Source organism: Aspergillus viridinutans (genome assembly GCF_018404265.1).
Source record: "Aspergillus viridinutans IFM 47045 DNA, scaffold_4, whole genome shotgun sequence".
Taxonomy (NCBI): domain Eukaryota; kingdom Fungi; phylum Ascomycota; class Eurotiomycetes; order Eurotiales; family Aspergillaceae; genus Aspergillus; species Aspergillus viridinutans.
In genome coordinates this window covers 1248531-1262220 of record NW_025091220.1, presented here as the reverse complement: position 1 = coordinate 1262220, position 13690 = coordinate 1248531, and the positions used below count along the sequence as shown (strand labels likewise).

Sequence of the window (13690 nt, the reverse complement as noted above, 5' to 3'; positions counted from 1 at the left end):
AAAAAGAAATGACAGAAGTAAATCCGTGTCATCACGCAACGTTATCGAGTTTTCCTTCGGTCTTGGCCTCCTTGACTTGCTCAAACACCTGTGATCGTCAGTAAATACATCCTGTCAGTTCAAGGGTTGGGCGAGACAAACCTTGAGCATCTTGTTCCGAGCGCCAAGAGCGTTAACACCTCGATCCTCCAGAGCCTTGTCGTCGAGTTCAATCAGCTCGGTCCATTTGAGATCCTTGAGGTTATCCGTGTACTTGTGCAAGCGAAGAGACCTCAGCCAGCTGGGAATATCCTTCAGAAGATTCGGGTCGGTGGGATCCTCTGGCGGCTTGGAGCTGCCACGACGGCCCCGGGGAGAGCGGCCACGAGTGACTTCGGAATGATCAGAGAGGTAGCCCTCATGACCGCCGAGTCCAAACTGGCTGAGACCCAGAGCACCCAACCCATTACCCAGTAACGGATTGTTCGGGTCATAAGCCGCCAGGAAGCCATTGTTTTGCGGTGAGGTGAAGCCCATTGCTCCAAGCGCGCCTCCCTGCATGGCAATGCCTGGGGAGGTCGGGCGGGACCGTCGACCCGCCATCGCCGCGTGCTGTTGAGCTTGCAACGCAGCTAGCTGTTGGGCGTTCAAAAGCTGTCCCGCAACTAGATGATTCGCTCCCGGAAGACCGGGGCTTGCAAGTCCGCCTTGCGCCATGGTCTGGTTGACATTGGGGTGGGTAGATCTGCCCTGTCCATCGTTTGAGCGAGCACGGCGGTACTTGCGTGCATCATCCAGGGCGATGCGGTTGTTGACCGTCGACAAAGCGGCCAGCTTCATCGCGGTGGCATTCGCGACCATATCGGCCTGCGAGTTGGGCGGTTGGTGCACCTGCTGACCAAAGGTCGCTGTCATCGGCGTGTTGGTCATGGAGGCCCAGCTGGCATTTCCAACATTGTACGGCGACAGCAGGGGTGCCTCGATCTCAGGAGCGGGTATGGTGGCCGTCTGTGTGGGTAGCGGAGAACGCAGGCCCGACGAGGCCTGGCTAAACTGTCCCATCGGCTGCTGACCGGATGAAGACTTGGGTCGGGCAATAGGCGGTTGAGGCTCGTTACCTCGTTGAGCCCATGGCGAAGCGGGAGGCTGACCCAGGTTGTCTGTGTTGTCCGGGGCGGAGATGGTCGGTGCAATAAACGAGGACCGGTCGCCATAAACAGCGCTATTGCGGTTGGAAGGCGGAGCGTTGCCGGTTTGCTGCGTGAACTCGGCCTTCTTCTTGGCGATGGCCGCGGCCGCATCGGGGAACATGGCATTAATGGTCGAAGAGTCCAGACCCGAGTTGCGCTTGGCACCAGGGGACGGCGGAGGGCGACCCAAGGAGTTGCGGGAGCTGTCAATGTTCAACTTCGACATCGCGTCATTCAACCGGTTAGACATTGCGTCTAGGGAACAAGTCAGCCGCAAGTATAGGTCAGGAATCTAAGCAGCTCTACATACCCTTCTCACCAAAATTGGCAGGTGACAACAGCCCCGACATTGGGTGACTTTTGGCCATCTGCTGCAGGACCTGAATGAAGAATCGGATCTGCACCTGCGTAGTCTGCTGCAGCAGAGCATAAAGAGCGGCGGTTCTCTCGGCCTCGCTGAGGACGCGGAACCATTGTTCGATAGCACTCAGCTCATCCTTGAAGTCCTGGTCAAGTGTGGCAGCTGCCATCTCCTCCAGAGTAGTCTCGTATTGATCGATATCGGCGAGCCACTGCTGAGCCGCACGATCCAGTGGATCCTCCGCATTGTTCTGAGCCTGAGACTGCTGGTTATAGTACACCTCCGACGACGGGCGGATGCTGCGAGACGACAGCGGAGACGGGAAGCCCGACATATCGGCCGACGCGCGTAGCTGGTGAGAACCTAGGTTCCGAGAAGACGACGGAGGACGAAGGGACGACTTGGAGGCGTCCGGAGTGCTGTTACGGTTGCCGATAATGTGGCTAGCCATGAGGGCAATGGAATGATCGACGGGCGCGGTGATAGTGTAATTCTTTTTGGTTGAGTTGTTATAGCACTGGTGCGTGAAGAAGAAAGAAGTATTACTGCAAAACACCTGCAGTACCTGCTGAGTTTGCGCGAGAAAGAAACTCCAGACTTAAACGACAACGGAAAAGAGGCCGTATCACAATACAACAGAAGGTGGCCGAGAATCTCTCTAAGGATGGAGACAGGTTTTTGCAAATGGCGAAGAAACCCAACCGCGATAGCTCTAGGCGACAACGATCGGGGCACAGACCAAGCCAGTGGCTGCACTACTTGATTCGAGACTCTGCCGATTACGGATCGAACCGAAAGGGTATTCGAAGGATTTTGTTCAAGGATACGTGAGGTCTCGCGTCGGGGATATCGTCGTCGATAGGAGTTGTGCAAGGCGTAGCGGAAATATTATCAGTGATGATTTTGTAGTTGTAGGCTACCTTTTGGATTTTTTTTCGCGGTGGTATATTTTTGTCTCTCTTTTTAACGAAAGGATGTCAGAATCAACTGCAATAGTGTGTCAAACACAACAAACAGAGACCTGAATCATCAAAGGAAAAAGGAAAAAGGAAAGTGAGAAAAGGACGAAAGGGTGAAGGGAGAGGGAGGAGACTAGAGATGATGGAGGATGGAAGAGGGATGGAAGAAGAGAGAGAGATGGAGGAAAAGAAGAGACAGAGAGAGAGGAAGAAAGGAAGAGGAAGAAGAGTTTCCAGTTTGAGGAGACAGTCGAGGCTTTTTCCGGTTGGGCGCTTTTGGTCGCTTTTTTCCCTTGGGTCAGCCATCTGCCAGTCCAATGCCCAGGACTACTACGCAAGGAAGTTTCCATCGCTTCAAGCTGTGATCCTGGACTCTCCCGTATTTCTTTCATCTCTTTGAGACTTACTTTGCACCTTCTTCACGGCAATCCTTCATCTACATTATTGTGGTTTCATCAGTCTGGTGAAGTCCGAGGAATCTCCTGCCCAATCAAACCGCTCGCTTGCTGTTGGCAGCTCGCATGCTATAGATAGTGGGGATCTGTTGCTATGAATTAAGCTCATGAGGATCCTTTATGTCTTGCTTTTTATCCTCTTTTGAATCAACCTCGTGGAAACCAACCAGCAGTGTCTGCGTCGAAACGAGTCTGACGCGCCTTGAATTGTGTGAACCTGCACCTGGTCATCTCTGAGCTTATCATCACTGCTCTCCTGCGTTCATGGACTGCGTTTCATTTGATTTTCTCTGCAACGTCATAGATCCAGGTGGATAGTTCATATCGGACACTTTGAAGATGGAATATCCCGGTGATGGAAATGGGTCCGATCGTCCCCCTCAGTCTCAGGAGTCCGCCTATCCTGATATTGATGAGACGATGCAGTACCCTTGGCAAGGCACTCAGCCAGCCGTCGCGGGCGAATCCTCACTCCACTCCGTAATTGATCCTCGCCTTTACAAGGATCTGTTCTCGCAGAGCGCCTCGCAGCTACCTGGCCAGCAAGCTATAGATTACGAGGACGAGGAGGATGCACAGGAGTATTCGCAAATGGATGACTCGGCGGAGGACTCCACTTATGATTTTTCAGCAGAAGAATCTTCAACGTCAGTTTGTTCATCCGAATCGCCTTGGCCCTGATTACTGACGTTTTCCAGGGAAGAGGAGCCTTCAGACGTAGATGAGAATGCGGCAGAGGAAGGCGATGATGATTCGGTCGGTCGGAGACGACGCCGCAGAAGAGGCACGGGGCCCTTTTCTGGACGATGGGGCGCCCGTGGTGGGAAAGGAATTAAGAGAGGACCTCGTAAGCCGCTGGAGCCCAGTGCGGAATTCAAGATGCTACACTCGGAGGCTACCTCGGCCTTTATCGACGGCGACTATGAAACTGCTATTGACCTTGTGAAGCGTGCGATCCATATCAACCCTGAGATGTTTGCTGCCCACTCGCTGCTGTCGGAGATCTTTCTAGCGCAGGGTCAGAAGGACAAAGCTCTAACAGCGCTGTTCAGTGGCGCTCATACGCGACCCAGGGATGCATCGGTATGGTTCAAAGTAGCGCAAATGATACTTGACCGAGCCGGTGATGATCGTCCAGCAGCCCTGAACGATGTCATCTATTGCCTGAGTCGTGTCATTGATATTGAACCCAAGAACTACAATGCGAGGTTTCAGAGAGCTGCAGTCTACCGAGAGTTGGGCCATAACGGCCGGGCTGTCACCGAGTACGAAAGAATCCTCAAAGAACTCCCGCATAATCCAAGGGCTTTACGGAATTTGGCAGAAGCCTACATTGATCTCAACGAAGTTCAGAAGGCTGTAGAGCAGTGGACGGACAGTGTTGAGTACTACAAATCCTTTGAGCCGGAAGATGCTCCCGACTTTTCCTGGTCCGATGTCAACATATATGCCGAATTGTTCAGCTATCTAGGCCGATATGAAGAAGGATTAAAGGCTCTTAAGTCTGTCTCGCGATGGCTTCTTGGTCGCCGAGATGATAACATGTGGGAAAATTTCAACGAGGACGACCGCGAATGGGATGCAAACGATTCTCCTAGGCGCATCAAAGTCGATGGTTATATTCCAGGACGTTGGCCGCGAGATTCGTATGGATTGGGCCTTCCTCTTGAACTTCGGATCAAGCTTGGTCTATTTCGTCTGAGGATGGGCTATGATCACAAGGACGAAGCTCTGGTAAGTGCAGAGGATCAACGCCGCTTGTGGATCTCAGATCATTCTGACCAAGTCACAGCATCATTTCTCATGGTTGAACCCGGAAGATACCTCCGAAGGAGCTAGACTCTATGACTATGGCGACCTCTTCCGTGAGGTTGCTGATGCGCTCAAGGAAGTTGGTTTTTTGGGGGACGCGCTGCGGTATTATACGCCGATCCAGCAGACTACCGAGTATGCCGACATCAGCTATTTCATGGCCATGGGAGACTGTTTCATGCAGTTGGGCAACATTGAAGAAGCTGAGAACTGCTATCTCACGGTGGCAGAATATGATGCAAGAAACATAGAATCCCGTGGACAGCTCGCAAAGCTGTACGAGAGCATCGGAATGACTGAACAAGCGCTGAAGTACGTCAACGAAGCCGTCCTGCTTGGGCGACAGGAAACCAGAACTCATCGCCGGAGAAAGGATACACGGTTGGAACAGCTCGCGCTGGAGTTCAGAACCGAGACCGACCCGGAACTAGCAGGTCTGAGAATTGCCGTACCGCCTGAACATGCTGAAGGACTGGCTCCGACGCTTACCACGACTTCGGTAAGTGCTACGAGGAAGAATGTTCAAGAAGTGGAGGCAGAAAGGACAGAGCTTGTCCAGTTTTTGTATGGCAAGTTGCTGGATATTCAACCAAGGGTCAAACAGGGCAATGCCGAAGCCATTGAGGACTGGCTCGACATCGCGGATGCTTTGCTACGTGAGTTTCGCTCCAATAAGGTGTTTTATCCTTTCCAACGCAACATCGTCTTTCTGGGTTATTCGAGGGAAGCACAAAGGAAGGCGGGAAAGTATAAAAATCGTACTCTCATGGATGAGATGCAGGAAATGGCAAGTCGTCTTCAGGAGTCTTTAGGTATGTAGAAAAAATGCGCTGTAAAAGACATGATCCGGCTTAGCTTACAGTTACAACAGGCACGGTTACCGAAGAGCCTCTCCAGGATGCTGTACCAACCGACTACCATGGTATCAGCTTCGATGAGTGGCTGGATTTGTTCCTGCAATACGCTCTTGTCGTGTCAGGGCAAGGGGAGCCTGACGAAGCCTACGATAGTCTTGCAGCCGCTGCAGATGCCAGTATTTGGTATCACTCGAAACCTTGCACTCGCCTGATACACGTCTGCTGGTTTAGTGAGTTGCCCTTGGCAGCTTGGTCTCGCTCGGTGGTATACTGACCCGTACAGCATGTGCCCTGAGGGCGCAGGACGAGGAAACTCTAGCAAATGAAGCACGCTGGTTCATCAAAGAGTATCAATTCGTCACAGACACATATCGCTTATTCTCCATGCTGAGCCGTCTCTGCGGCGACCCTCACCGGTCTCTCTTCCATTCCTCACCGAACATGAAATTCATGCTACGGCAGATCAAGGCCATGGACTTCTCCATCCCAGATGGCCCCAATGACTCCAGACCCAGCAAAGCAGTCCGCGAGTCAATCTACAAAGAGCGTGCGACGCTTACCACACGCGACGAGTCAGGCGAAGCCATTCCCGCTGACCAACTGGACGTTGCCCTGCTCGTGCTATACGGCCACATCCTATATTCCGGCAACAGTTTCTACCCAGCTCTCAACTACTTTTTCCGCGCATACGATCTCGACGACCAGAACCCTGCCGTCCTCCTCTCCATTGCCCTCTGCTACATCCACCACTCGCTCAAACGTCAGTCCGACAACCGCCACTACCTCATCATGCAGGGCCTTTCATTCATGCACGAATACCGTCGCGTTCGCGAGCGAAAGGGAAGCCTCCTCCAGGAACGGCAGGAAATGGAATTCAACTTTGCTCGCGTATGGCATCTACTCGGCCTCGCGCATCTCGCCATCGAAGGGTACCAGCGCGTCCTGGCGCTTGGGGAGCAGATCCAGACGGAATCCCGGGATAAGGTGTCTCAGCCGCTGACCACGAACACGGGCCCAGCGGACGGTAGCGATGCTGTAATGGAGGATACGGACCATCCACGGCCAAATGGGATTCCGTTCGTGGAGGACTTCTCGCGCGAAGCTGCCGTTGCGCTGCAGAATATTTTCGCGTTAAGCGGTGACCTGGAGTCAGCGCGGGAGGTGACGAGTAAATTCCTGGTAATATAAGAGTCACCTCGGAGTCCATGAGCGAATTGTACTATACTGGTTACTATGACCGCAGCAACGAACGTTATAATATCTCCCAAGTCGGCGCCGGTGCCTGTGATATACACTGATTTGCGCCATGTTTCAGTGCTGTTGACAATGCTATCTGTTGATACAATATGCCTGATATTGTGCTATTCCTGAAAATTGGATAAATATCGTCATCTTCCCGGTCCATGTTTTTCTCCAAGTACGAGATAAATATCTGCCTTGTACTTCTACGTGCAGGTGGAAACTGTTACTTACCACGAAGCATTATCAGTGCTACGCCAGCTACCTATTTCTCAAGCTACTGCATGACATGTGACAATACACACAATTCATTTCATACTAGAACCAAGTATCAAAACAATATATCAATGAGCATGACAGCAAGGTATCAATCGATGATGAAAAATGATATAATACAAGAGGGAACCGATCTACTCTACGGGGTATGTCATACGCCAACGTCACGCAGTATGTTCAAAAGAAAATGACACTAAGCGACAGGGATCCCTTCGCCCTTCGCGAAGATCCCCGAAGATCGACCATGCATGGTGACCTGGCGGCCGCTAACACCGTTGCCGACTAGCCACCAGCCATCCATGCAGGCATCCGGAAACAGAAATCGATGATGGAATGGGAAGAACAGGGGACAGGGGACACTCTATGTGGCTACTGCGTCCTCATCGGCGTACATGTCGGAGTCGTCAAAGAACACGGCTGACTGGCGCCGCATTTCCTCGAACATGCTGCTTCGTCGCGCGTCTGGGGTGTGCGGGCGGGACGAATTTGCAGACAGGCTGTCTGAGACCTCTGTGTAATGTGACTCGTCTTTGTAATCCGACTGGCGCTCAGGGAGGCTCTGGTCGAGACGCTCAATCATCCGGTCTGCATGTTCCTGTGCACGGTCCTGGCGTCGGCGAGATAGAATCGGTGACATCACCCTTCCTCCGCCGGGGGAACACTGTTGCAGACCCTGCATGATGGCGTTTTCGATTTTGAGCCTGTTCTTGATAAATTGAATCTTCGGGAAAGTGCTTTGCTTGCCCGCGTGAAGCATGCGTGCTAGTCGCTCTGGGCTGGGGTCCGATAGTATATGGTAAAAGTCGGAGGGGATGCTCTTGGGCCAGATCGTGATGGTGCCGCTGAATTTCTGCAGCCAGATCTCACTCCAGTCCTGGCCCATTGGCCGAGGGAGGAGCTCGAGATGGCGGAGAACTCTAAGCCATTTATTCATATCGAGTTTGATATATTGTTCGATCGCGGACCCCAGAAACCCTCCGCGCCACCCGCGGCCTTTACGATGGGTGACAGGCCGGCCAACGGATCCTCGGGAATTGAAGAAGAAGAGGTTGATATGCGGATTGACCTATCCAAATGACTTCGTTAGAAGATGTTACTAATGACACAATGCAAGCAGAACTTACCTGTGATACTATTGTAAAATTTACGTTGAAATGCAGATTCAAAGCCTTGATAGGTATATCCGTCCGCAAACTGCCGTCCTTCCACTTGTGTCCGAAGGAATACGGAGCAAGTGTTCCATCACGCTTCTTGGTCATTAGAACAACCGGGTTGACAATACCAGGCACTGCCGCGGACGCAAGGACTGCGCTCCAGATGACACAATCAGGCGAGGTGAGATAGTTTGCTAGGATCGTCGGTGAATGAGGGTCAGACGGAACACAGGAGACATTCAATATACGCCCTGTTCTCTCGTAGGCTTCTCGGAATGTAGTCGAGCCCCTGCAAAACCAGCTGCACTGGCGAGCCCAATCCAGAGTGTCGAACCTGGCCCCCGTTCGCCACCAACGCCGTACCCACGTAGTAAAGCCCTCGTGACACGCCCTGATCCTATGAGCCAGAGCCGGGATGAGCAGCTGTTTCAGTTCCTCGTCAGTCCTAGTAGCGACTAGAGCGGCAACCAAGGCTCCTCCTGACGTTCCGGTAATGATCTCAGGTAAGACGTCGTTATCGAGCAGCGCCCGGATCACACCAAAATGGTAATAGGCAAACGTGGCGCCGCCAGACAGGCAGAGAGCCGTGCGACCGAAGTTGGTGTCCAGATGCTTGAAGTGCTGATACTTGTCCTCATTTGGAATCTGTTTACTATCCAGGACTAGCCGGATACAAGACTGGACTTCGTCAATGTATTCCTGCACGAGATCTTTCGTCCCTGAATATGTTTCACTGTAAAGTCGAGGGTTCTCCACGCCTGCGAAATTGTTCTTCACGCACGCTTCCAGCAAGAAGCAAAGCTCTTCGACCGCAGGCGGATCACTCACGCCTGAGCGTCCATTCTGCATCTCCGTCTCGGCTGCCTTTCTAGCCTGCTTCAGCTGTGCAACTACTTTATTGATGGTAAGATGGTCGTAGTATGCATATTCGTCCGTTTCCTTCCACTTGAGATTTCCGAGGTAAGTATCGAGGGCCTGTGCTGCTTTCAGCCAGTCTTGATAGTTGGTTTGCATGGAGAGCTCTCTCCTGAGTCGCTCCCTCTGGCCTCTCCATGTCACGCATTGCTCATATAGGAAGATATACAAGCGCGTCAGTGTATATGCGAAGCCGAGGACCGTAATCCATGCGAAAACCGTGAAGAGGAATGGCCACTTCAACACCGTGTAGAGCACACCTTCTCGCGTCTCGTCTTTGCTTCTCCGCGGTTTCGTTCGACGATTTTTCCGAACTCGTTGATTGACTGGACGCCAGTCATTGAGCGCAACGAGAGGAGCCGCTTCGGGGGCATTCAGCGCCTTCTCGAACTGCCGGAGTTCATCCGGGTTGATAAACTCCCGGTCATAGTCGGGAAGCGTATTGGGATCGTATATGTCGCGAGTGGCAGACTTTTCATCCGATGTCATTGTTGGAAATCATTCATAATGGGTCGATAGAAGGAAGAGGAGACGTTGCTGAGATGTTGTCCCCAAGCCTGTTTGCAAGCCGCAACCAACTGACTTCGACGTCAGATGGTGTCACCGCCCCACGTATCAGCAAGCAAGCCACAATTCCATCTCCAGATTAGTGGGTGGGCTGTGGCTAATAGAACCTAAGCTTTTCTGGGACTAGTGCGGGTAATAATTTCGAATGACTAATACTAGACGGAAGAAGATAACATCCCCGCTCAGCGACGGTCCGAAACACAGGACCATGGGCCTGTCACTTTAATGCTTACAGGGGCGAGGACAAGAGCTCAGATAGAGACAGACCGAAACCCTGGACCAAACAGCGGAGTACCTAGAGTATCGACCTCGAAGTTGTTCTTTTTTTTTTTTTTGCGTATGGACGGTTCATAGGCTATCTGCAGCTTGCATTCGCTCTCTAGCACCAACTGAACGCTCCAGATGACGAACACCTTAGTGATTGCAATACAGGATAACTAGCATTCCGCTCAGCCATCTATTCCCCTCAATCAATGCCAGGATGACCAAGGTGTTGCCTCACACACTTGATACTTTTCCGAAACTTCAGCAGGTCCATGTTAGCCACCTTCGAAGCGTTTGCTGCGCATGTCTGATCTGTATGGCCAAAGATGCTGATAGATCGACATTGCAGAACGCAACCCTGACAGATCTTTACCCGTATTGCGCTTGATCTTCGAAGCCAAAGCGTTGTGTGCAAACGCCCCTATATCACGTGTGCGTACACTTGGCAATGCATTCCACACAAGTTACCCCGGATCTTGCCTTCTAATCTGGGCTCATTGGAATGCACCCCTGTACTCGCACACATTCACAGCCCACGCGATATCCAAGGCAATGCGCATGTCTAGGTAACAGATTAGCTAGCTTTAGAATGCGTGGCTTGAATGGAGTACTACTCCGTAACCATCATCAAACAAATTCCAGCAACGGACAAGTACCTAATTGATAGCCAGCCATACAGTCGCATACATACCATTGGTTACCCCAGCTTTAGCCTCCGACACCAAACAAAGTGCGCGCTTCAGTCAGCCATTTGTAATACATGGCTATGTTTTGAATATGACACCGCCTATGAGGGGTCTCTCCATTCGGAAGAAGAGAGCCATCCGCATCAACAAAGCACCGCAGCATTAGCGGCCCAAATCTCAACCATGTAACCAGCGTTTACGTAGTTTACGCAGAATACTCTATAATGAGGAAGAAACATCTTCTTGAAGAGTTCAGCGGGTCAACAACACTGATCGGCAAGACTGAAATATCAACCAAGCCTCATACATCACCCTCAAGCATTGCGGGATATCTGAATGTGGTACTCCGAAAGAAAGGAAATTTTTCACTGGCGGGACTCCCTCTAGTGCAAGGCGAAAAGCATACCCTGAAAGAACCACTGTTATACACTGAAGATAGCGATGGTTCGATCCGATAAGATCGGCCCAAGAATGTGCTATGCTTACTGGCCCGGCTCAAGCATCATCGAGGCGAATGACTTGCAGCTACGTACTGCTTGATATCCTGCCTAGCGTTGCAGACACGACCCCGCTGGTATAAAGTAGGTACATAGCGTACGGTGTGCCAACAATTATTCCTATTGACGTAGGTATGGACATCCTTGAGGAAACGGCGGTGGCGATTGATACGACAACTTAGAAATGGAAGGAATTGACTCTAATGTGTGCCCTTGGTCGATGCAGCATTAGCGTGCTCGATTTAGCCTGCTCAGCTTGCTGCCGCTTCCACAGGATGCTGGCCGTAAATGAGCCCCTCTAATGAGGACTGGAGAGGCCTTGAGAGGCAGAAAAAGAAAAGTGTCCTGGTCGTGCACTTGATTTGTTCCACCTGGCTTTTACTCAGCTATGATGCTGAAAGGATCGAAGTCCGACACATAGTATCCAGAAGTCCTCTGCCGAAGCTCGAGTTCATAGAAAAGAATCAATACAGTCATGCAGTTTTCTCGTCCGTACCTAGAGTGTACTCTGTTTACATCAGGTAATTCAAGTTTATTCGCTTAACGCGCGATAGGCGCTCGGGGTCGAGAAATACTACCTCAGACACCAGGCGCCATTAAACTCTCTACTTTCCAAACTGTTACTAAAGAAAGGACAATCACCTTGCCAGAAACAGCAACCTGCATGGGTCTTAATCTTAATTGTGCCCTCCCCTCTATGGAACGGCCGCATCGCCCAATCGCACTCGTGATCCGGCCTGTTACGCCGGATGCCTTCCTCTTTCTGACTCGTGCATGAAGATCGGTCCATTTTCATGGCCTTGGTATGATGGTATGTGCACGAATACATATGTACATACCACTAGTCGGCGCCGAATCTTTGCTTGGCGCTGCGTTCATACATCATGGGAGTTGACCTATGAATAGTCGAATAGTATGCACTACCCCGTCTGCTGAGTTACGGCTTAGAGGCGCACTGCGCACAATGCACAGAGCGTATGATCGCCATGGTGGATTTAATTGGCACGAGAATCGCTCCTCGCGTAAGAATCGCTGATCATTCGGGCGGTTGACCGCGGTGGAGAGTCGTCCCCCCCACAAGAAAAAAGGAAGCCGTCAGATCTTCGCTTCCTGAAATGGTAGGTTATGTACTCCGTAGTTGCAAATGCTATCCAAGTCTCCATGTCCGGCCCGGTTTCTCTTCATCAGAGCGGGTTGTAGTAGGACGGATTTCCTCCGCTCAAGGGATGATGTTTCAGTAACTTGGATTACGGGATTCAGTCATATGTCATAGCTTATTCTTTTGAGGTCATGTGTAATTCTCCCCGACGAAATTTACAAGGGAAAAGAATGCAATGCGCTGGTCTTCCAAGCCTTGAATTTCTTCCTCATCCTTTCCCCTTACTGCATAATGAGCTTTCATGCAGAATGCTCCTACATCGGAGAACGAATGGGAGATTAAAACTCCAAGCATCATTGCCGCCAAGATCTTTTTCCCCGTTGCCCAGGGGTCCGCGTAAACAAGAGATCAACACCATACTCCCAAGATGTGAAATGTCGATAGTAACCTACCTGCGAAGGCCGCGTATCCTCCAAAGATATTGGTATTTGTGGAAGCATACCTTAGCTATCCATCAGAAACTTTCGTAGAATATCTCCATGAGCGAGCTTCGCTTACTGCGGGTGCATCATGCTGTAGCGATACCTCGCAATCGCTTGCGACTGACTCTGCGGTTGCAAACCATGCTGTCAATGACCTGCTCTCATGAATGGACCACCAAACTTTTCCCCCAAGCAAGGAGCTCAAGGGATGCATCACTTCTGAAACACTATTTAATCGGTTCATCCAGCAACCTGAAGTTTTTCGGCAACATTTGTTTTCTAAAAAGGCTCATGAGTGCCTTTGATCCACGTACAAAGACTCGAAAAATTTGATACCGGTCAGCTTAGAGAGCTGTGGCCAATACAGCTTCTTGCAAGACGTTTCCGGCGATCACAAGAACGTGGGCTTTCGTATGGTATGAAGCTGACAATAACAAGACGGGCATTATGAAGAGGATGGCAAGGAACCATGGATCAATTTTTTTGATGGTATCCGCCCTCTTAAGTCAAGGAGGGTGGAATGGTCGTAGGCAAGTGGTGTGAGGATGAGCGGTGTGACTGACAGCGGGGACAATTATATCTTCAACTTACCTATGATGAGGCTTTCCCCAACACCAAGGGAGTAAAAGCTAATGTACCTGATACTAAATCGAGGATATGCAATGCAATGTGATCTTGAGATTTTCGAACTAACAACTTTACTTGGTAAGCATCTGAGTCAAGAAGGGTTCATCTACGGCATCTTTATGGCCGATGACAAGAATGACCACCAGCCACAATCGGGTCATTTGATATTGAAAAGACAAGGAGAAAACAATACAACATAATATTAAATGCACCACTTGAGCCTCTTCAGAAATGTCAAGGTCAATGCGAGGTCCGAGTCCCAGTGATATTT

At 50.9% G+C, this 13690-nt stretch overlaps 3 protein-coding genes across 3 annotated transcripts; 1 reads left to right on the top strand and 2 right to left on the bottom strand.

The window, feature by feature from the left end:
- Nucleotides 1-31: 31 nt before the first annotated feature.
- On the bottom strand, nucleotides 32-1981 carry Aspvir_006432 (RNA-binding protein VTS1; the record flags this gene model as incomplete). The annotated part of the gene is made up of 3 exons (XM_043269631.1): nucleotides 32-88; nucleotides 142-1424; nucleotides 1480-1981. 3 exons carry the CDS (start codon nucleotides 1979-1981, stop codon nucleotides 32-34), a joined length of 1842 nt encoding a protein of 613 aa, XP_043125566.1.
- A 1302-nt stretch (nucleotides 1982-3283) lies between these two features.
- On the top strand, nucleotides 3284-6801 carry Aspvir_006431 (tetratricopeptide repeat protein; the record flags this gene model as incomplete). Its single annotated transcript, XM_043269630.1, has 5 exons — nucleotides 3284-3591; nucleotides 3643-4678; nucleotides 4737-5568; nucleotides 5628-5843; nucleotides 5897-6801. 5 exons carry the CDS (start codon nucleotides 3284-3286, stop codon nucleotides 6799-6801), a joined length of 3297 nt encoding a protein of 1098 aa, XP_043125565.1.
- Nucleotides 6802-7489: 688 nt separating this feature from the next.
- Aspvir_006430 (patatin-like phospholipase domain-containing protein) lies at nucleotides 7490-9686 on the bottom strand (the record flags this gene model as incomplete). Its single annotated transcript, XM_043269629.1, has 2 exons — nucleotides 7490-8194; nucleotides 8253-9686. The coding sequence occupies 2 exons, from the start codon at nucleotides 9684-9686 to the stop codon at nucleotides 7490-7492; spliced, it is 2139 nt and encodes a 712-aa protein (XP_043125564.1).
- Nucleotides 9687-13690: the final 4004 nt, after the last annotated feature.